We start from the raw sequence: 23,762 nt of genomic DNA, 5'->3' as shown, positions 1-23,762 counted from the left end.
ATTAAAACAACAATGAGGTATCACCTCACACCTGTCAGAATGGCTACCATCAATGTACCAACAAACAACAAGTGCTGGCGAGGATGTGGAGAAAAGGGAATGCAGACTGCTGCAGCCACTGTGGAAAACACTATTGGCATTTCCTTAAAAAAATTAAAAATGGAATTGCTTTTTGACCTAGTGATCCACTTTGGGAATATATCCTAAGAATCCAAAACACCAATCAGAAAGAGTATATGCTTCATAGCAGCATTATTTACAATGGCCACGATCTAGAAACAGTCCCAGTACCCATCAGCAGATGAGCACATCAAAAAGCTATAGTACTTTTACGCAATGGAATACTTACTACACAGCCGTAAAAAAAGGATGGTCTGTTATCCTTTGAGACAGCATAGAGGGACCTGGAGAGTATTATGCTAAGTGAAATAAGCCAGTCAGAGAAAGGCAAATACCATAAGATCTCACTTATATGTGGAACCTTATGAACAAAATAAACTGACACACAAGCATGGATACATGGAACAGTCTGACAGCTGTCAGAGGGGAGTGGGGAGCTGGATGAAAGAAGATGAAAGGATTAGCCAAACACATATATGTATAACCCATAGACCCAGACAACAGTGTGGTTATGGCCCGAGGGAAGGGGATACGGGGGCTGGGTGGGGGTGGGGGCAAATGGGGACATTCATAATAGTGTCAACAATAAAAAGAAGAAAAAAAGCCCTGGCTGGATGGCTCCGTGTGATAGAGCATTGTCCCAAATACCAAAAGGTTTCTGGTTTGATTCTGGTCAGGGCACATACCTAGCTGTGGGTTCAATCTCCATCAAGGCACATACAGAAGCAACCGACCAATGTCCCCCCACCCCTCCCTCTCTCTTTCTCTGTCTCTCTCCCCTTTCTCTCTCTCCACCCCCCTCACTGTTCCTTTCTCTCTAAAAATCAATAAAAATGTATCCTCAGGAGAGGAATAAAAAAATCTCAATTTAGAAAAATATATATAAAAGGAGGGGCAAAAACTGGAGGGTGGTTCTGGACTAAATCAAATATTTTAGAGTCCAGTGTTATACGTATTCAGATGCATGCAGGTGGACACCCCACCGCATATTACCCTTGCTGAGAGCTATGTCCCTTAGACAAACACAATCCTATGTCAGACCGGCATGCTGACTTCATGCATAGGCCCTCCTGACTCTCTAGCAGCAGGACTGGGAGGATTAAAGTACTTGCCAACAAGTATTCTCTCTGGATGAAGTCAACTCTGCCATTCCCACACACGCCTTTACTGGGCTCTCTTTCAGCAAGGGACAATGGCAATATCAGGGACGGCCTGCCAGGTGGCAGGCAGGCACTCTCTTCAGAGACTGCCAGTTTCCTGCATCCCATGCCTGGACCACCCTCCAGCTAGCTACCGGAAGCAGCCCAGGTCTGACCTGGTCGAGACGTGACCTGGGCAGATCTTCCTGGAGACCCTCAACCTCTGGACTCCGCAAAGCTGTGGCTCATGAACCTCTCTCCGCCTCAACTCACCTGAAGGCCATGGCACTCTCACTAGCCTCTGCTCAATAGGACAGTATCAATGGAGCTGGGGAATGTGGTGTGAAAAAGCCCCTGGACTGGAAATCAGTCCTAAAGGACCAACAGGATTTTATTTCTAGAAAATCTGCTTTCTTCTTTTCTGAGCCCAACCCAGAGAAACTGCTGGGGAAACATAAAAGCGGGAATGTTAACACTCTTGTCAACCAACAAACACTGAAGGAGAACAGAGTAACAGGGGAGGGAGCCTCTGCAGGGGGTAGACGTCTTCCCGGCAGGCAAACCTCCTTCAGCTTCCTTCCAGCCGGGCCAGTTACAATTACTGGGCCAGTTACAATTACTGGCGCTAGCACTTACTGATGCTCTAGACCTGCCCCAGCTCCAGAGCACCCTTTCTTCAACACTTTCCTTCTCTCCTCTGTCATCTGGCCACCCGGAGTTTACAAGGGACCAATGGCTCATCAGCCAGGAGGCTCTGTGCCTCCCATGGGGCATGGAACACGAAGCTAAGCTAACGACCAGATGCTTTCTATAGGATGAGCCCCACGTGGCCAGAGAGGCGGGTCTCCCTCTTGGAACTCGTGCTGAGAGCAACCCCTGCAGGAGAAAAGAGTCCTCTGACAATGACAGGCTTGCAAACCAGAGCCCCCAGAGCCTAAGTTTGGTCCTTTTTAAAATTCCCATGCACTGGGGATTAAACCAGCTTTCTGTTGGCAAGGAAGGCTGGTATCTGAAATGAGACTTCCGCTAAATCCCACACCGCAGGCTGGCGGAGCTGCGGATGCTCGGGCACGAGAACCTTTGCCGTCTCCAGAGGAAACCTCACAGCTGCACTCGCGGTGATAACTGCAGGAGCCCAGGCGGCTGCCAGAACGGCCTGGGCAGGTGCCGCCAGGGGAGGCTGATCGGCTTATGGTGCAGCTCTGCGGTTACCAGAAGGCAGAGATACCCTCTTTAGCCTTTGGAGAGAAAAGGGAGTTGGCTATTCTATCCCTTTCAAAGCTGCATGAAGCCATCTATTGAGCTCGAACTTTCGAGAAGAAACCTACTCAATGGGCTGGACGAAGAAAGTACCTGGGAGTCTCCCCCCTGCCGACAGTCCCAGAACACTTCAGCTCAAAGGCTGAGCCTGGTCAGCTCCGGGTGCCCGGGTCCCCGCTCCCTCGGAAAGGAAAGAGGAAAGCGAACAGAAGGCACTCGCAATGCCCCAGTAGACCCGCTGCTCGGCCATGGAGACATTCCACCTGGTGTGGACATGAGGGGGCACTGCTAGGAACAAGACACTGCTTCTCACACCTCTGTGCTTTGCTTGGAAAGCTGCCCCTTGGGGAGCCCTGAACTCATTCAACAGGCACGTCTTCCGTGAAGCTTCTCCCACACTCCGCCTGCCCAGGCCGACGGGAGTGCCTCTTCTTGGCAGTTTCCTAGCGCCCTGCTTGTGGAACCTGTCATGCTACCTGCGTCCCTCTCTTCCTCCCCCACAGACGGGGCCTCAGTGACAATTGTTTCCTGGCCCGTCGTACAGTGTTCCTGTACATGCTAACGGAGGAGGGAGGGGGAGAGAAGGAACGATGGGATTCTGCCAGAACCAATGGCTCCTGGGAGGTAAGAAAAACAATTTCTGGGGGCTTAAAATGGGCACAGGTCAGAATATCTTCCTTGAGTGTAACAGGCTCAAGAACACTTTTGTTTACCATGGCAACAACCCCCCACCACCACCACCACCACAGGCTTTCTGCCTCTGCTGTAGAGGACCACCTGAGGGCGTCTCATGCCACAGCTGCTCCCAAATCAGCATCAGACTGCTGGCCCTACTCAAAGTGGCTGCTATCCGCTGGAGGGCGAGGAGAAAGGAAGCAGTGAACGGAAGATCCTATTGCTTCAGCCCCTCTGAACTTAGGGAAAGGTACATCCAAAGGCACACGTCAACATGGATTCCCTTGGCCAGGTGGTGGGAAGCACCTGGAATGGCAGCAGGCTCCTGGCTCTTCTCTGGTAGGCCTTATGTGCAGCCAACTGGTATCACAGCACGCTGGCTCTGCAGCTTTCTCAGGAGGCAGTGCTACACCAGGTTGTTAAAGGGACTTAGTGATGATCAAATCCACCCTGCTTCTATGCACTCGTCACTGCACGTCATCCAACCTTTTTATCCATTAAGCTCCTGGTGCTTTGCCCCAGGACATGTCCTTTTGCCAAAGGCTATTCACGTCTTCAGCAGAGCAGCTCTGCAACCCTCAGCAGAGCAGGCAGCAGGGGTGATGTCACTCGTTAAATAAGCAGGAGTTCACGATGGAAGTCTGATTCTTTAGGGAAATTCACCCACCCCTTCCCCAATCTCTTTACCAAATTCCCTCCAACTCGGAGACTTGCTGGTAAACATATTAGCACCCACAATGATAACATGGCAGGCTTAAACTTATCTGCCTCTGGTTTAACATTATGCCCAATTTGTGTAATGAAGCTGTGACTATCACAGAGAGAACCTGTATATGTGCTTCCTTCAGGCATTCAAGTGGTGAATCTCTGACTTGTATACGTCTGATTTATAATTGACTGTATATATCCAACCCAAGGGTTTTTAAACCTGGGCAGAACTAAACTGTCTTGAACAACAGCACCATCTAGTGATCAATACAGCAAACTGACTGACCATCCGTTTCTAATCACATCTTTTACCCCCATAACCAAGGCACATACACTACGCCCCCTTTCCCGGTGCTCAAGTAAGGGAGTGATTGCTACTTCAACTCCTTCTCACACATTATCCTTAACTCCTTTACTTGTCCCCTTCTGCCACTCTTCCCCAACCAGTTGTAAGTCCTTCATGGAGGGCATTCACCTTATACAAAACCACTCACCTTTTCGTCTCTTAATTAAGTCAGTTCGTCGTTCTTTTACTTCCGAACTCAGATTATCTACCATTTTACTAATGCAATTGTCCAGAACCAGGGAGGGGGTTTTGGACTTGATGTCCTTCCGACAAATGGGACATTCTACCTTCCTCTTCATCCATTCATTGATACAATAGGAGCAGAAACTGTGGGCACAGTTCAATGTGACAGCCTGTAATGGGAATGTGAACACACACATCAGAACTGTCAGGTTAACTTTCCCAGGGTGGGGGTGATCTCAAAGCTAAGCAAGACCAAGTGGGTTTTCAACCATAATCTTCTCTAGAGAGCTTACAAAAGGTACCAGAACCATTTTGGGGGCTGGAAAAAAATTTAAAATGTTTTTATTGATTTTATAGAGAAAGGAAGGGAGAGAGAAAAACATCAACATTGATATGCTGCCTCCTATTGGGAATTAAATCAGTGACCTCTTGGTGCATGGGTCGACCTCAACCACTGAGCAACCCTGGCTGGGCAAGGGACGGGAAATTTTAAGCTACAAGTTAGATGGTTTATTTTCTTCCTCAAAAGTTAAATTCATAGCCGAAACCGGTTTGGCTCAATGGATAGAGTGTCGGTAGGCTTGGGGACTGAAAGGTCCCGGGTTCGATTCCGGTCAAAGGCATGTACCTTGGTTGCGGGCACATCCCCAGTGGGGGATGTGCAAGAGGCAGCTGATCGATGTTTCTCTTGCATCGATGTTTCTAACTCTCTATCCCTCTCTCTTCCTCTCTGTAAAAAAATCAATAAAATATATTAAAAAATCTAAACAAACAAGTAAAAGGCAACTAAAAAGGCTGAAGAAAAAGGGGGAAATGGAAAAACTGTAATGGGCTTCCTGCCAGGGCCTGACCGTGAGTGAATGAGCCTGTGGAAAGGGGGGAAGCTGAGGAGCTTGGTCATTTGAGGGGTTTCGCTGAGCAGACCAGTGGTCCCATTTCCGCCGTGCTTTTCATTTCCAATAATATAAACCATTATCTTCATGGCTCCGATTTATGTATGCCTCCTAAGACACAACTTTTCGGAGGCTCAAAAGTCTTCATCCTGCTTTTAGGATGTGACAAATGACACAGAAATAATGTGTGTTTCAAATGCTAAGTTGGCCGAAAGGCCAACCAGTAAACCATCTGTTTACTATAGGAGGTAAATTCTTTTTAAAAAAAGCACTAAAAACGGTCTGGTTAAAAGGAAACCTCTTTCCAACACGACTTTAAGTAGAAAAGGTCAGGCGATGTGCAGTACACAAAACCCAGGCCACATTGTCAGTCTGCTTTGTCTGGGCAGAAGCCCAGGTGGGCTAACCCACCCCCTGTCCCAAGCCCCCTTTCCTGTCTTCCCCTGGTAGAGTCTGTAAACCCGAATCAAATGCCTACAAATTATGGGGAAATTTATGACCTGAAATCAAAGTGGATCCAGAGCAAAAGAAACAGGTGTGCTCAGAAGAGTTTTTAGGAGGCTAGTGGACTCAACCTCATAAATACCACCATAAAAAAGGAAGCAGTGCCATATGTGACTTCCTTTGTAAAGGAAGTGAAAAGCACTGTCACTTAAAAACCTGATTTAAACTTGTGTATATGATAAACTGGTCATAAATGGTACAATATGCAAAAATAAGAATCTGTGCAAAAATATGATGGGTGACTATTGATAACGTAGGAGAGAACTGTTTCACTTTCACAAGGCCTCGGAGTCCCTGAAACTGAATTCCCAGTGTCCACACATCAATGATATGACCGCCCGGTTAAAAGGCTGTGCCGCACGCCCATTCTTGGTGAGGAGTAGCTTTATTGAGCAGCTTTTTTCTGATTCTTCAAAAACTAAAGCCATGTGGCTCTGTTTTCTCCCCAACAACAGAAAGAAAGGCTGTATTGCAGCTAAAAATATTGATTACCGGTATATCAAGTAAATACCCGAGAACAAAGGTAATAGGAAAGGAAATAGGAAAGTTAAAGAAGACTACAAAAACAAATGAGAAGTGGCCACCTGTAGACATCACTTTGAAGTCAGCTACAAGAAGTTCCCACAAGCAAAAGCCCTTCCGAATGCTTCCCTGTGGCAGCGGCCGCCTGTGCAGCGGAGCTCCCAGGGTCGGGAGAGTGACAGGCACGAGGGAGCCACTGTGCATAATTACCTCAATAAAGTATTCTGAACAGATGATACACTGGAGCTCGTTCTCCAGCACGTCGTTCATGTGGCTAAGAACTTCCTCCTTCTGTGCTTGCACCTTCTCCTTCTCTTCCTGCAAAGACACAACCCAACCTATCCGTCATTCGGGAGGACCAACGAGAATACAAAACAAACAGGGAGCAGGGCTAATCACCCGGAATGGGATCCAGGATTCTAAATTAAAAATCCATCCTGGCAGAGCAACACAGAGAACAAAGCATTTCCCAGGGAGTACTATTTCTCAGAACTGGTTTCTAAGAGGGGGCACTGTCTTCCTTTCTTTCCTCTCTCTGATTTTTCAGTATTTGTATTATAGTTTCTGTCTCCTTTCCTAACTTAACCCAATGAGAAAAACTGAAGGCAGTATACTAACCCCACCAACACCCAAGGCCAGAATGAGACATTCAGCATCCCATAGTGAATTGGAGTTCAGAGGGGATATAATATAAAATAACTCCCCAAACTGAGAACTCACTGGACAAAACAGAAGACATAAAGAACAGTCCATAGAGGCAGAAGTTTGAATTAGTGTATAAGGTGCCTTGTGCTCTTTATAGCTGCCTCTTCTGTAAAATAGGGATAATCTCTATGTTTCCTGGAGGCTGGAAGGGTGTCAGGCCCCAAGCTCTCTGCTTGCCACTTCCCACTCCTGCAAGGCCTGCAGTGCAATGTCCTCTGCTTTCCGCAAAAGGTCAAACCGCTGTGGACAATCTTTTTAGGGAGCATCCTGGGTGTGTGCCCTTGAAGCATCATTTAAGTTAGCACCTCAACCTCAAAAATAAAGTATTAGGAGTCCCCGAGGGACAGAGGAAATGACTTTCAGGGAATATAATTGGTTCATTTATCATCTTTTGGTTTTTAATATACAAATTAATTTTTACTGATTTCAGAGAGAGGAAGGGAGAGGTAGATAGAAATATCCAGAGAGAAACATTATCAATTGACTGCCTCCTGCACACCCCCTACTGGGAATGGAGCCCCTAACCTGGTCATGTGCCCTAATAGGAAATCGAACCGTGACCTTCTAGTTCACAGGTTGACACTCAACCACTGAGTTACCCTGGCCAGGCTTATTTTTAATCTTTTGTTTTCTCTTCTAATCAAAGCGAAGACTGTCAGACTGCTTACGACAGGGAAGAAGGTCTGGGCCCATTTCTAACGAGTCAAGTTCCCTGAACAATAATGAATTGCCGTGTTTAAAAAGATAGTTGGGGAAGAAGGTACCCTGTGATTTTAACAGAGGATAAGGCAATCAGTCCCAGTGAAGAGAGTCTCCTCCTTTCTGTGCTCTGCTCCGGGCTGTCTGTGAGGAGGGGCAGGCTGCGAGATGCAGGCCGGCTCAGGCAGTGATTTGGGGTCAGAGGTTGCAAATTGATGGCCTATGGACTGGATACAGCCTACAGATTGGTTTAGTTTGGCCATTAAAAAACAAAACAAAAAACTGAACTTGTTGCGAATATTTGAAAATTAGGATATTTTACGTGAACATTTGGATTTCCCTCTTCTGTGGCAAACTCAGATCTGACAACACCGGGCTCGCATGTTTCTGGATTGCAACAACTGGCTGCAGCAGAGTTGCTCTCTGGGGCGGCGGTGGGGGCAAAGGCTCCTTTCCCGTGCACCTCGTCCTCACAGGACACTGCTCACTTCCATTCCCCGTCTACCTCGGTGGGCACTGAGTTAATAACCCCTAACTTAAGAGTCCTGCTGATTTGATGTGGGAAATAATTACATAAATGCATGAGGATGTGATTACAGCACCCCTTAGCCTGTGTCAGTGAGACGCACCGAGGGAGCAGCTACCCTAGACAATGGATTAGACCGCAGCAAGTGTGTCTGATCTGTGGCATTTCGCTTCCGAATGAGGGAGGGAAGGAAGCAGATGTTGTCTTACAGGCAGAACCTTCTATAGGCCTGAGTAATTTTACAGATTATTTCCCCTGAGGCTGGGAAAAGCCACATACTCTCTTCTCTCACCATTCACCATAGCAACCCTTGCACTGTTGAAAATGCTGAGTTGCACATACTAACCAAATTCTAAACCTTCATCTTCTTTCTAGTACCTTGGTCTGCTCCAATTCTTTGTTCTTGGCTTGAATGATGGCTTCAAAGTCCTTCTTGCTGCGGTTTAGCTCCTCCATTAGAGCCTGATGCTGCAGAAACAGCAGACACACACTCAAGACGAGCTCCACCGCACCCCTCCTTTTAGCCACACACAGCTACCCCTTCCCCCCCGTCAGCGGCGTTAGTTCAAGGGATCAATGGGCTGGCAATTTAAAATTAATGCCTTTGTTCCTTCAGGACACTTATCTGCTGCCTTTTTTTTGGGGGGGAGGGGGGGAGTAAACAGGCAGGGAGGCCATGAAACCTACTACCGTAATCCCTCTGGAAATAGCCCAGCCCCCCTGGCTGTCCAGATCAACTGAGGAACTGCCTTCCAGGGAATCCGATTCTGCAGATGTTGGTGGGGGCCCAGAATGTGCGTTTTTATAAAAGCTGTCCAAGCGATTCTAAAAACCAATGTGCAAGAACTAATAAGGAACTCTGAGGCTACCCAGCACTGGGAGTGGGCTTTTAAGAAGTAATCAGGGAGAAATGGGATTCAGGGATTTCATTTTCATTGAAATTAAAAAGGCCTTTAACCTATTTATTCTACATATCACACGCTACTCCCGTGCAAGACAGTCCTGCCTAAACCCTGCCTGCATTTTCTGGAACCTGGCGTGCCCAAGAGTTAACAGCTTCTCATGGGGACTAACTGCCTAGATGAGTGCCAAGTGGTTCCACTTCTATGAAACCTAATTTCTGAACTCCCTGTGCATAAGTGTAGCTTATACTTTAAACCACATCCTTTTTGTATTTCTAAAAAGATATTATTCAAGAAAGAAACTTTAAAATGTGTGGTTGCCTGAGAAAAGCAGTTATAACAGAAGGCCTGGGTATTCGTTCATTTTGACCACTAATTAGATGTGTTGTAACTCTCTCACCTATAAAATAGGAAAACAGGTACCTCATCCATATCGGTGTTAATAATAAAATCTATACTAATAAAAGGGTAATATGCCAATTAGACCAGAAGATGTTCCGAACATCCCTCTGAACAAAGCCGGTGGCTTGGCCAGCCTGCAAACCACCCCCAAATGGCTCTCGGCCCCTAGCCCAGGCTGGCCATATCCCCCAAGGGGACCCTCATCCCAACGGGGTCATGGCCATCCTGCAAATGGCCCTCAGTCCCTCGCCCAGGCTGGTCATGCCCCCCCCAGTGGGGACCCCCACCCCGATGAGGGCATGGCTGGCTTGCAAACTGCCCCAGCCCCTCAGTCAAGCTGGCACTGCCCCCAGTGGGTTCTCCCACCCCAATGGGGGTGTGGCTGGCCTACACAAACCACCCCAGGCCCCTCACCCAGGCCGGCCCCACCTCCTAAGGGGACCCCTAACCTGCTCTGGGATACCATTCAGGGCAGACCAGCCAGCTCCCACCCATGCACCAGGCCTCTATACTAATAAAAGAGTAATATGCTAATTAGACCGGGAGACCTTCTGGGAGACCTTTTGGACGTCCTTCTGGACAAAGCCATGGTGGCAGGGGCGGAGGCAGAGGCGGTTAGGGGCAATGAGGCCAGAAGGGGAGGACAGTTGGGGGTGATCAGGTCAGCAGGCAGAGTGTGTAGGGGAGATCAGGCAGACAGGCAGGTGAGCTAGGAACCAGCAGTCCCAGATTACGAGAGGGATGTCTAACTGCTGCTTTAGGCCTGATGCCAGCAGTGGGGCATCCCCTGAAGGGTCCCAGATTGGAGAGGGTACAGGCTGGGCTGAGGAACACCCCCCCAACCCCCATGCATGAATTTCATGCACCAGGCCACTAGTAACAGCTAAGAAAGCATTCAGAAAAGTTGTAAACCTTTATGTAAACCCAGTTGATATAATGATCTGGTAAATGAAAAAGCAGTTCCAGAAGAACCAACACGTTTCAGCTGAGAGAGAGCTATGTCCCCCAGGCATGCTGGCACAGAACTATGACCTAGAAGTACCCCATTTGAGGCTAATGAGCGGAGACTGGCCCGGCACCTCATGCTGAGTGACAGTGTTTTCCTGTCTGTTTCAGGAGAGGGTGAGGAGCTGTGGATGGGGAGTACGCAGTGATCCCTCAGGGATTTCCAAGCAACAGAACCTTTCTCTTTTCCAGTCAAGTTCAAAACAGTATTTGAATATTAACTTAATAACCCTCTACATGGGAAGCATGCCTACCCTCTTACTCTAGAAAGTAAACAAACTTAGAAAATAAAATTCCAAGCAAATGGAATTTTCACCTAGTTCTTCCCAAAGCTGTCTGTGCACCTCTCAAGAAATCAAGGCAGGCACCTCCCAAGCTTTAAATCACATGTGACGGTTAACACAGCAAGAAGGTTGGAGGCAGGCGTGCAATAAAAGAGCCATAAGGATCAATTATCCTAAACAAACTCTAATGCGATCACTCACTTTTCTCAAGGAGACAACCATCCACTAGCCCGACTAAACTTGCATCAAATTACTACTTCTAACACATAAAGGATAGAAGACAAAACAGGTTTTAAAGATGCAAAAAAATTTATAAAAATAATCAGATGAGAAAAGTAGTCAAATTAAATAAAAAATTACAAGCTACCTTTTAGGAGAATTTTATTCCTGTGAGCCCTGCCTTTTCAGTAAATCAGGATGTTTTGCTGACTGTTAAACTGCACATTCTCGAATGGGTTCTGGACAGCTTCAGCTCAGGATCGGTGACAGAATGGAAGCCTTGCAGGCCTTGGTGGTGGCCAAGGCCTGGCTCACGATTCCCCTCTGCTGCCCTCGCCTTCCTGGAGGTGCAGCACTTCCCCAGAGCCTCCTAATTGCTACCGGCTCCATTCCATCTTCACCAGAGCAGCTTCTGCTCGGATGAAGATGTGAGTTTCCATGCTGAGGTCTGGCATGTCTGTGAGGCTCCAGTCTCCGACCTGATGGTGTGAGCAGCTGTCACCTGCTCTCTTTAGACTGGAGGTGCCGCGGAGGTGTGCGCTAAGCAGCAGAGGTAGCCAGTGGCCATGAGAAGCCTGGCTGCCCCCACTCCACAGCCCACTATGGCAAGAGCTAACTTACCTCCTGCAGAGCCTGGGCCAGCTGTTGCTTCAGGTTCTCTTCTCCTTGCTCTTTCTCCAAACCCTGCAAAACCAAAAACAAAATGGAAGGTTTCCCGGCAGAGAGGGAAAAAGCAACAAAATCCAGCAGCAAGCAGAGCAGACCAGCCAGCATGAGCATCTGGAAGCAACAGGGGGCAGGAAGCAGGTGGAAAATTTCCCATTTTACTCAAGCTGTCGGCAGCAAGGGATCTAAGAAGAGTTAACTGCTTAAATACTGCTCGCCTCAGGGCTGCCACTTGTAAGCCACCACTCAGGCTGTTCTGGAGAAACTACTCTGGATTAATTTCCCGCAAATGTGGTGACTCCTCACAGGATGTTAACTGAAAGGTTCTGAGTTGCCAACCATCTTAAGCACCATGCCCAGGCCGGCACTCATAGGTTCCTCCCCTTTATTCTGGTCACCTCCCTCTCTCACACCGAGTCTCTACCACTTCCAGCCTTGAACAGCTCCTCCTCCTTTGCCGAACTTAAGCTGTATTTCCCCCGTCACCCCCCAACAGGGTGCCCTCCACATCATTACCCTATGACCAGCACCTTCCACCCAACCCCTGGGCCCTTCCCTCCTGAAAGAATTATCTATCCATCTAATATGCCAACTTAAAATTATTCTCTAATTGAAACATACTGACTTAAATGGTTATGCTTATTTTATAGGTCTGACACATTTACTAAGCATCTTTATAACCACTTGAACCCAAGCAGAGAACCAAGCAACATGGGTGCTTAAAAAAAAGAAAAGAAAGCATCTGTATGAAGCAGGAAGGGTTAAATGAGCTTCTGAACAAGTAGTCGGGGTAGAATAAATCCCTAGGGCCTGTGGCAGAGGGAAATCCAACCAATAAATAAAGGACTAGATACTATGAGCCATTATATGTGAGCTTCTCCTATCTTGAGAAATTTTCTTAACCAGTGCTTTGGCCTTTCTTTACCATTTTGGCAGAAAAAAGACTTCACAGCTATTCCTTCAAACATGCCAGAGCAGCTACAAATACTAACAGTCACTCTCATTCCTGAACACGTTAGCCCTTACAGAATTCTGCTGCAGAAATGGCGGCATATAGCACATATGCAGAGATAAACCTCCATCTGTCAATTTCAAGAACTTAGTCCAGGCTGCAAAAAGGCACTTATAGCAGTGTGTCCCCTTGGAAAGACCTAGTTAATCTACGGCATGGGCTAATCTACCAGTTCCAGGCGACAAGCGATTAGAATGAATCTGATAAATTGTTCAGAAATGAGAGAACACTACTAGTTGTTCCTTGCCCTGAACAAAGTAAACAAGAGAGAGAAGCTTATTCACCGCAATCCTCACTGGTCTATCTTAGATCTAGTCAACAGTGGGGAAGTCTTGACATTCAATATTACCTGAGCAAGTGGGTAGGAGTAAACCTGTGGAACTGATGTTTTGAGCAAGGATCAGCTCCAGCCTAGAAGCTTTTTGCAACAGCTTGTCATCTAAGAAAATGACGGGGATGACACATTTGACCTTATCTTGACACCGCTAAGAGTCTTTATTTAGCCTTCTCACTAAAGGCCCTGTGGAAGGTGGCTTATCATTCAACCCAACAACTGCATCATGGTGGACCTGTTCGGTCCACGCTGGCTGCTCAGGACGGACAGAAAGCATTTTGTGCCTCCCACTTCCTAGGCTCGGTACAGAGCTAACAAGCTAACAGGTACATCTAGGGCAGAGTAACCAGCTGGCCTATGCCTGCCTTGGTGCTGATTTGGCTTTGATTACAGAGCAAAAAACAACAACAACAAAAACACACACAAAAAAAAAGCACACACACAAAACTCATGAGGACAGCTATTGGTTTAAGTGGAGAGTAAGTGCTGTGGTTTGTGGCATCTTGAACCTTCACCCAACTCCCTGAATTTACCTCAGTTCTGAAATGCCTCATCTTTACATCCTGAGATCAGTTACAACCTGCGGCTGGCTCTGCCAGTCACCTTACCCCATCTTGGCACCCGGCTCTGGTTCTTGGCCTGACCATACTGAAGCCTTAACCTCTGACTCACCCCCTTCTCTTACCTCGAAGTTTTCTGTTCCCATTCCATCTGCTGTCCCTGGCGCTCAGCGTTAGGTCCCTGACCCAGAGGCTCACAAGGCCTGCCCCCCGGAGCGCACCCTTGCCCTTCCCTCCCGTGCGGGTACCTGCAGATACTGCTGCTCTTCCTCGAAAGTCCTCTCTAGCTGCTCCACTCTGGCCTGCTGCTGGGCCTGCTCTGCACAAAGCTGAGACTGTAAATCCTGCAATTCCTGCTCCATTTGCACAATATTCTTTGAGTCCCCTTTTTGGGTCTGCTTTTTCTCATTCAGAACAGCTACTTGCTTTTCCTGCATCTGTGTTTTGAGCTTCAGAATCCTAGACATGGTGACCTTGAACAGCTGCAAGCGGCTCTGAGATACTGATGGGTTTGGGGCTTTCTGCTTGTTAGGATGTAGCACCAGGACTCTGGTGGGGCCAGAGAGAACGTGATCCCCTGTGGTGTTCTCACGTGGCTTGAGAGAAGTCACCTGAGGTTCCAAATGTTCAGAGGGTCCACTGGCCATTTCACCTTTCCCATGTGACTTCAGTGGTTGGCCAGGTTCACAAGACACTTTGTTCATTTTGAATTTCAATTGTGAGGGGCCTTGAGCTTCAGGACCCTCTAATTCATCCAAACTACATTTCCTTTTAGTTCTCAAGCCCTTATTTTTCCCCAAAATCTGATCATTCGTCGGGGCAAGATATGGATACAGCTTCTCCCAGTCTTCTTCAGTAACTTCATATTCATACTCGGCGCTCTCCTTGTTTTCCAGAGGCACCCCAAGCTGAACGCGGTCTCCCGTGTGGAGGGAATACACCTCTAAAGGCGCTAGGCGTTCTCTGTTCAGCCAAACGCCATTCAGACTCTGGGAAAAGGGAAAGAAAGACAAAATAAGCTTCATGATTTTCCTCCTCTTAATGGAATGTCTCCCCTGCTGCTACAAAACCTTCAGGCTTTTCAGAAGGAAAACCCTTGAGAACAAATAGAGAAGAAAGGCTCATAAACCACCATCCTTAGAAACAGCATTCTTCAAACAACACGTTGGCTTTTTACCTGTATTTCACATTCATGCCTCCACAGAGAACTGCCTGTGTAACAGGCGGGAATCCCTTATTACTAGTGGATGAATTACTCAAATAAATGCAGTAGCATTGAAAGAAAATGAAATTTAATAGCTCCTATTGACTCAAGACTGAAAAAAACGGCGATGCGTAAAGAAAGTGGCATCTAATGATAAAGCTCAAAAGGATAGTCTTGACCAGGAAAGCCAAGCAAGCACCCTCTCTGCATGTGCCCCCGGAACACACTGGTGAGTGAGCTGAGTGCTTTCCAATACACATAAATAAACAAAGAGTGCCAACACTGTCCTGAGTCAAACCGCAGGTGAGATCTGACCCGCTTAACAGCGGAGAGGTCCATGAGCTTGGAGGGAAAGCTGGAGCTCTGGACTCAGAGAGATTTGGGCTGTAACCTACTGGGCTTATTAGGTGCATGGCCTTCAGCAATTTACTTAAACGGTTTTGTCTGTAACATAGGGCTGGCATAGTACCTACCTCATGATTCCTGTGAGGAATAAATGAGAAAATACATGTAAAACATTTAGCACAGTGACTCATATATAAATGCTTTCTGGTTATAACTAAATCATAGTTCAGAGTTAAGAGCATGGACCCTGGAATCAGACTGCCTACGTTTGTGAGTTGGCTCCATCACTTAACAACTGTGGGACTTGGGCACGTTTCTTAACCTCTCTATGCCTCAGTTACCACATCTATAAAACAGAAAATAACAGTCTCTCCCTCATGGTGTTTGTGTGGATTTAAATGAGATAACATATGTAATATACTTAGAAAAGTGTCTGGCACATGGTATGCATTATATAAGTGCTCTCTACTATTACTACCGTGTTTCCCCGAAAATAAGGCATCCTCCAAAAATAAGACCTAGCGCATGGAAAGATAAGACATCCCCTGAAAATAAGACCTAGCGCAACTTTGGGAGAAAAAATTAATATAAGACACTGTCTTATTTTCGGGGAAACAGGGTATGATCTGGCTTGATTTATCAACAATCATTTCAATTCTATGCTCAGCATCTTGCAGCAAGATAAATATATGGAGAGCAAAATCGACATGAAAATGTTTAGCACCTGATAGCAGAAAGCAAAACACAAGGGCAAATAAAAGCACAGCCTATAAATGCAATGGATATTATGTGAAGCTGGGTTAGCTAAGAGATGCCAAATGGGAATGCAGAATTTAGAGTTTAAAGAAAGAAGTGGGCATTTTAATCCATATCATGGATTAACTTTGGGGGACAAACCAGAGATGAAGCTCATAGCTGAATTGGTACTAAGATTTATGTTTATGTTGGTAACTACAGTTATCTACTTTTAGCTACAACAATTACCTGTTTAACCCAAATATGAGAGATGGGGGCTTGACCACAAGGTACAGAAGATGAAGGGCAATAGAGATCGGATCTCAGCTCTATTCTAGCATTAGACCCTTGTTTCTAGCTTTATATTATTTGGCTCAAGCAGAAAGAGGGAGAGAAAGCAGAGTATGGCTATCCTGTATAATAAAAAGCTAATATACAAATTGACCAAATGGCAGAACAATCAGCTGCTGTGATGCATACTGACCGCCAGGGGCAGATGCTCAACGCAGGAGGTGCCCCCTGGTGGTCAGTGCACTTCCACAGGGGGACCAACACTCAGCCAGAAGCTGGCTCATGGCTGGCGAGTGCAGCAGTGATGGCGGGAGCTCCCACCTCCATGGCAATGCTAAGAATGTCTGAATGATGGCTTAGGCCCACGCCCCAGGGGAAGCGGGCCTAAGCCATCAATCAGACATCCCCCGAAGGCTCCCGGACTGAGAGAGGGCATAGGCCAGACTGAGGGACCCCGCAAGTGTATGAATTTCATGCACTGGGCTTCTAGTATATACATATATACAGAAAGACCAGCTTTAACTCACTGCCTTAGGTCTAACCTGGCTTATCTGGCTTACCTTCTCCCAACCTTTCTATTCATATTCAGCCTCAGAAACTATGAGGACTGATAAGTTCTGCTGACAACATGTGAGAAAATAACACAGGATGGGGATGGAGGTCAGAAGAATTTATTTTAAAAGTTTTATATGGGGGAGGGGGAGGAGCGGGAGCAGCTGGGGAAAAGTCAATAGGGGAAAAAGGAGACATACGTAATACTTCCAGCAATAAACAACTTAAAAAGGTTTTATATCAGAATAGATTATACTTAGGAAAAAGGTTTCAGGAAAAGTAATATGACACAGAAGGCTATCTAATGCCAAAGTATAGACATTTTATTTTTTTTTAATTTTTTTTAGAAGTTTTCTTGCTCCTATACTTTTTAAAAAAATATATTTTATTGATTTTTTTACAGAGAGGAAGGGAGAGAGATAGAGAGCTAGAAACGTCGATGAGAGAGAAACATAGTCCAGTTGCCTCTTGCACCCCCCCTACTGGGGATGTGCCCGCAACCAAGGTACATGCCCTTGACGGGAATTGAACCCGGGACCTTTCAGTCCGCAGACCGAAGCTCTACCACTGAGCCAAACCGGTTTTGGCCAAAGTATTGACATTTTAGAAAAACCTCAAAGGCAAAGATAAGGTTAAATAAAGAAAGGTCACAGAAGAGGCCCAAAACCAGAGAACAGGGAATCCCTAAAAAGCTGGGGAAAACTTTCAACACATATTGCAGCCCTCCTCTAGATCCTCTGCATTAAGGTGCCTCCTTCAGAGCCCTTTAGGCCTGGAAAATAAGCACTCACATTTCCCCATCACATTTTATCTTCAGGTCCTTCTGTTTACCCATTCATCACTTCCTGGTGACACCTAGTGGTATAATTGGGACCACAGCCCTGAGTCAGGTCTATTCACAAGGTGACCATAGAAAAGGATGAAAATGCCATGGCTATATAAGAACAATAAAGTACTGCCCAGAATATCATCTCAAATATAATGGTTTAAATAAATCAAACTCTGTTCAAGCCTTTCTTAATGTTGTTTTCATAATCAGCAGTTTGAACAATGTCAGCAGCAGCAAAGTGATAAAAACAATAACAGCCTGCCTAATGTCTCTTTGCCATCAGTGGGAAAAGTGGGATAGCACACACCCCTATACAATAATTACTTCACCTGATGCTCAACCTCTGTCCAGTGTTTTTAGTCAGCTGTTGAAGACAGTGAAACCTAAAGTCAAAAGGCAATGTTCTCTTGGGAGTTTTCCAGATTTATGTAGCTCAGCAACTCTCAACCCTGACTACTCAGTGAAATCACCTGGAAAAGTTTGAAACAAATAGCAATACCTGAGTCTCACCCTCAGACTGAGTTAACATTCTGAAGCTGGAACTAGGCATCAGGTTTATATACAAACTAGAGGCCCAGTACATGAATTCGTGCATGGGTGGGGTCCAGCCGGCCTGCCCCGATTGGGGGCGGGCCAGCTGGGGGAGGGGGATCAATGGTGATTGGTGGTCTGATCCTATCCCCTGGTTGAACTCCTAGTTGAGGGAACAATTTGCATATTAGCCTTTTATTATATAGGATGCATATAGTCTATAATTGGATCAAGTCAAAGTACCCCTTTCCAGCCAATCCCTCCCCAACTCCTAGGCAACTACTCATCTATTCTCTGCCCTAACTATGTAGATTTACCTTTTCCAGTAGTATAAATGGAATAAAAAAGGAATATACCCTTTTTGAGCCTGGCTTCTTTCACTTAGCACAATGACTTTGAGACTTGCCTATGTTGTTGCATTAACAATAGTTTGGTATTTTTTATTGCTGAATAGTATTCTGGACATGGGTATATAAGTTTATCCATTCCCTAGTTGTTTTCCCCAAGGTTTTAATAATTAAATAAAGCTACTAAAACATTCACACACAAGTTTCTTAGAGGACACTAGGTTTTCATTAATTTACTAGGGTAAATACCAAGAAACAGAATCACTGGGTAAGTGTATGTTTAGCTGCAGGAAACTGCCAGACTATTTTTCAAAGTGACAGTACCATTTTGTATTCACACATGCAATGCTTACGATTCCATGCTCACCAGCACTTGGTATTGTTTTATTTCAGCAATTCTAATTGGTGAGTATCAGTCAATATTTTTAATGCTTCATTGAAACATAACATACAACCATAAAAGTGCACAAATAAGAAATGTACAATTAGCCGAGACCGGTTTGGCTCAATGGATAGAGGGTCGGCTTGGGGACTGAAGGGTCCCGGGTTCGATTCCGGTCAAGGGCATGTACCTTGGTTGCGGGCATATCCCCAGTAGGGGGTGTGCAAGAGGCAGCTGATCGATGACTCTCTCTCATCGATGTTTCTAACTCTCTCTCTCCCTTCCTCTCTGTACAAAATTAAAAAAAAAAAAAAAAGAAAAAAAAGAAAAAAAAAAAAAAAAGAAATGTACAATTAGCCGAACCCGGTTTGGCTCAGTGGTAGAGCGTCGGTCTGCGGACTGAAAGGTTCCAGGTTCGATTCCGGTCAAGGGCATGTACCTTGGTTGCGGGCACATCCCCGGTGGGGGTTGTGCAAGAGGCAGCTGGTCGATGTTTCTCTCTCATTGATGTTTCTAGCTCTCTATCTCTCTCCCTTCCTCTCTGTAAAAAAATCAATAAAATATATTTTTAAAAAAATGTACAATTAGATGACTAACCACAATGTGAACACCTCAGTGTAACTACCAAAAATTAAAACAAACAAAAATACCCTAATCCACATTTATCAGCATCCCAGAATCCTCCTTTTGCCTTCTCTAGTCATAAAGTCTCCTCCTACCCCCATCAGGTGACTACTGGACTGGAGTAACATCACACATTAATTTTTCTGGTTTCGACATTAAATGAATGCCATTACATATATATTCTTTGGTGTCTATCTTCCTTTTTATTGTCCAAAGTTGCACATATGTCTTCTTTTTCCCCAATTGACCCTCCCCCCTGAGCCCCCACCAGCCCAGTGCCTGTGGTGTCTGTCTTCTTTCACTCCATTCTATGCCTGTGAGATTTATCTGTGTTGTTGGATATAGTAGCAGTTCACTCACATTCATTACAGTATAGTGTTTCATTGTAAGAATATTTCATAGTTTATTTCTCCATTATGCTGCCAATGGACATCTGAGCTATTTCCCTGTGACCAAATATACTGTCACGGGGTATATATAAGTGCAACTTTAATAAATAATGCCAAATAACTTTCCAAAATAGTTGTACCAACTTACACTTCTACTCAGATAACTTATGCTCCACATCCTTGCTAATACCTGGCATATTCACTATTAATTTTACCCACTCTGGTGGGTGTGTAGTGCTATTCCATTCTGGTTTTAATTTACATTTCCCTGATCACGAATGAGGCTGAACAACTTTTGATGGATGTTGAACATTTGGATACAATATTTTGTGAAGTGTCTGGCTCCTGTCCATTTATAAAACTGGGTTATCTTCCTTTTTCTTAATGATTTGGAGTCCTGTAAATATTCAATTATAAGTCCTTCGTCAGTTATGTGTAGCAAATATCTTCCACTCTGAGCTTGTCTTTACTCTCCTAATGGTGTCTTTTGATGAATAGAAGTTTGGAATTTTAATATATCAGTATTTTTGTAAGTACCCAGGTAAGGACACAACTGAAAACAGATTGAGAACCACTGCTCTAGCTGCTGGAAGACCAAGCAGCAAGGCTTGTTCACACAGTATAACTCACCGGAGACTTTAAATGCCAGAACCTACAGAAGGACCAAAGCAGGAATCACCAAGTAGCAGGTAAACAGCAATGTGATAGGAGGGGAAGAATGGAAAATGCTCACACGATATGCCTGAGCCTCTAGGACTAGAGATAAGCAAACCCACCAAAGCATTTCAGATTGTGACTTTGAAACTACAAATTTTCTGAAATAGCTGAATACCAATACATAGGATGAACTATCTGAAGAGCTACTAAATTAACTAAAATTTATATAACTACAACCATCCACGTTTCACGTGCAAAATAAGCGTCCTCCAAGGTTGTTTTTGTTTTTCTCCCTAACTTAATTTTAAACTAGAATTGATACTGTTGTAATTTCTGTACCTGTACTTAAGCTTTCCCTGTCTGGCCATTCCAGCATATAAGAGAGACCATTTTTTGAAGATAGAATGTGGTCCTGAGTTTTGAATTACTAGTAATATCTACCTCTTAAAGAGACTTGGCAAAAGATTTGAGATATAACAATAATATCCTGCACCTAAAATTCAAATCCTTCACCAGGAGAAGGCGGCTGATAAGGCTTCGTGCCAAAAAGAAACGGAGCATCTGTTGAGAGAGAGAGAGAGAAAAAAAAAGGGGGAATTGGGGGTGGGGAGGAGAGGGACTTACTGGTAATAATTGCTCCATCAAAAACAACCAGTCATTGCTTTTTTTCAAAACTCAGTTACCTCACCGACTGCATCAAAGCTCAGAGGCTGAAACCAGAAAACACTTGGAAGAATCAGGCGTCCACCTTCCCTCTATCTTCTCTGAGACCTGAGAGAGGAGACTTAGGAAAACAGCCCTAGAAGGAAGGGTACAGAGCAAACTGGAGAGCAACCGGAGGAGCACTGTCCTATCTATTGCTGTCACAGGCTGCCTCTCTGCCCTGAGGTTCATGTTCAAAGAACACTCAAATCAGTCAGCTGGTGGCTTCCCAACCCCTTGAAATCTGCTATTCCAATAATGGAACCACGTCTGTGTTGTACATCATCAAGGAAAGCAGCAGCAGACAACCATCTCTACAATACTGTAAATCCGTTGTTCAAATACCCAACTCTGATGAGGAAAACATCTTTCCCTAAGGATTAAGTTTTGGTATAAGCTACTGCAGGGACTTTAAAACTTTGCAGCTATGTCACAGATATGCATAATTATTATTTTAAATCATGCAGCCAGGACAGCAAACTGCTGTGTCCTTCACTAGTGTTTGACAATGGGGCATAGTGAGAGACTTATTTGAGTTTGAGCCCTGGCTTAATTCACTCAACCAGTTATGCAGAAGGCCTTGAACAAATCAATTTCTCTCTGGGCCTCAGATCCCCATCATCTCTAAGGTCCCCTTTTCCGTGCCAATTTCTTTTCTCACAGTGTCTTGACAAGAGTGCTGAACCAATTTACTTAGCATTTATGCAGCCTCTCCTTCAACACAGTGCCAACTCAACTTAACCCAGTGCAGGAAGATACTTTCTCCAACAGCTTAAATCTAACAGTTTTATGCATGAAAAAGGAGGCTGCTGGGCAGGTCTGCAGGACACCTGTGATACTGTGAATTATAAGCAGCAGCATATGTTTGGACTTCACCCCCATTTCTAGCACAAAGCTCCTGAAACCCTTGGAATTTCCTAAGCAGTGATAAGAGATCAAGGTGTCTTTTGTTATGTTAATGAGGTGACTTTTGGACTGTTCCTTGGTCACCTAAGAATAAGGGCTGATTGCCAGGGAGACTGGAATTTTAATTCCCACTCCTGGATCTCTTGGGAGGGGAGGGCTGGAGGTTGAAGTCATCAACTAGTGGCCAATGATTTAATCAATCTCACCTCTGTAATGACGCTTCCATTAACACCCCTCACCACCACCATCACCCAAAAAAAGGACAGGTTCTGAGGGTTGGTGAACACATGGAGGTGCTGGGAGAATGGTGTACCCAGACAGGCATGAAAGTTCCACGCCCCTTCCCACACACCTTGCCCTACACAACTCTTCCAAATGGATTTTCATCTATATCCCTTAGCATAACCTTTTTTTCTTTTTTGAATTTATTAAGGTATCACATATCCTCATTCCCCCATTCCCATCCCACATCCTTCCCCATGCATGCCCCCACCCCCCTGTTGACCTTGACCACTGGTTAGGCTCATATACATGCACACAAGTCCTTTGGTTGATTTCTCCCCTTTATCCCACCCTCCCCTACTCTCCCTCTGAGGTCCGACAGTCTGATCCATGCCTCCTTGTCTCTGGTTCTGTTCTTGTTCATCAGACTATATGGTTCACCATTTCCCCTAGATGAGTGAGATCATGTCCTACTAGAAATACACTTATAAGAATCGAAAATGAGACAAGCAGTAATGGTTATGCTGAGAGGCAAATGAATCAGTCTGTAGTGAGTTTCTTTCTGGGCCAACTGTTCTTTTGAGATCCAATTTCAATGTCAAACAGTTCCTTATGTGTACATGTCAGCAATGATATTTCAGTTCTGGATGGTGGACAAATGGTGGTAATGAAGGTCCGACCCTCTCTACTTTGGTCCTGGGCAACCTGCAGTGACTGCCAGTATGGCAAGGCGATGTCAGCGTCTTCCATCTCTGGACTGCTTCTCTTCTGTCTTCATGGCTGGAGTAATCAACCTTTTTTAAAAAAATCTTTTTATTTTTCAATTACAGTTGACAAACAATATTTATATTAGTTTCAGATGATCATTTCAATGAATCTTGTACCCATCTGACACCATACAGTTATTAGAACATTATTGACTATATTCCCTTATGATGAACTTTATATCCCTGTGACTGTTCTGTAAAAATCTATATGTACTTCTTAATCCCATCTCTTTCATCCATCCCCCCAACCCTGCTATCTGACAATCATCAAAATGTTCTCTGTATCTATGAGTCTATTCTGTTCTGCTTGTTCATTATTTTTTAGATTCAATTGTTGATAGGTATATATATATTTATTACCACTTTTACTGTTCATATTTTTTTATCTTTTTTTCTTTTTCTTCTTAAAGACCCTTTAACATTTCTAGTTTGGTGGTGGTGAACTCCTTTAGCCTTTTCTTATCTGGGAAGCTCTTTATATGTCCAAATGCTAGTTTTGCTGGGTAATCTTGGTTTTCTCACTTTAATATTTCTTGCCATATCCTTCTGGCCTGCAAAGTTTCTGTTAAGAAATCAGCTGTCAGTCTATGGAAGCTCTCATGTAGGTAACTGTTT

General features: G+C 45.1%; 1 protein-coding gene across 3 annotated transcripts in view; it reads right to left on the bottom strand.

Annotated features, from left to right (window-relative positions):
* RNF8 (ring finger protein 8) overlaps positions 1–23,762 on the bottom strand; it is a 41,216-nt gene that overhangs the window by 4,812 nt on the left and 12,642 nt on the right. For 2 of the 3 annotated variants that reach the window (XM_084889532.1, XM_084889531.1), the window contains exons 3-7: positions 13,913–14,653; positions 11,714–11,776; positions 8,659–8,748; positions 6,561–6,668; positions 4,397–4,601 (exon numbers count right to left, since the gene is read on the bottom strand). In XM_084889532.1, the coding sequence (XP_084745658.1) occupies positions 4,397–4,601; positions 6,561–6,668; positions 8,659–8,748; positions 11,714–11,776; positions 13,913–14,653 (1,207 nt within the window). The remainder of the gene's footprint in view (positions 1–4,396; positions 4,602–6,560; positions 6,669–8,658; positions 8,749–11,713; positions 11,777–13,912; positions 14,654–23,762) is intronic. The other variant, XM_084889533.1, reaches the window with a different exon arrangement.

This window comes from Pipistrellus hanaki (assembly GCF_964339955.1).
Source record: "Pipistrellus hanaki genome assembly, chromosome: 7".
NCBI classification, from domain to species: Eukaryota; Metazoa; Chordata; class Mammalia; order Chiroptera; family Vespertilionidae; genus Pipistrellus; species Pipistrellus hanaki.
Note: the sequence above shows the minus strand (reverse complement) of the source record. Positions and strands in the feature narration are given on the sequence as shown.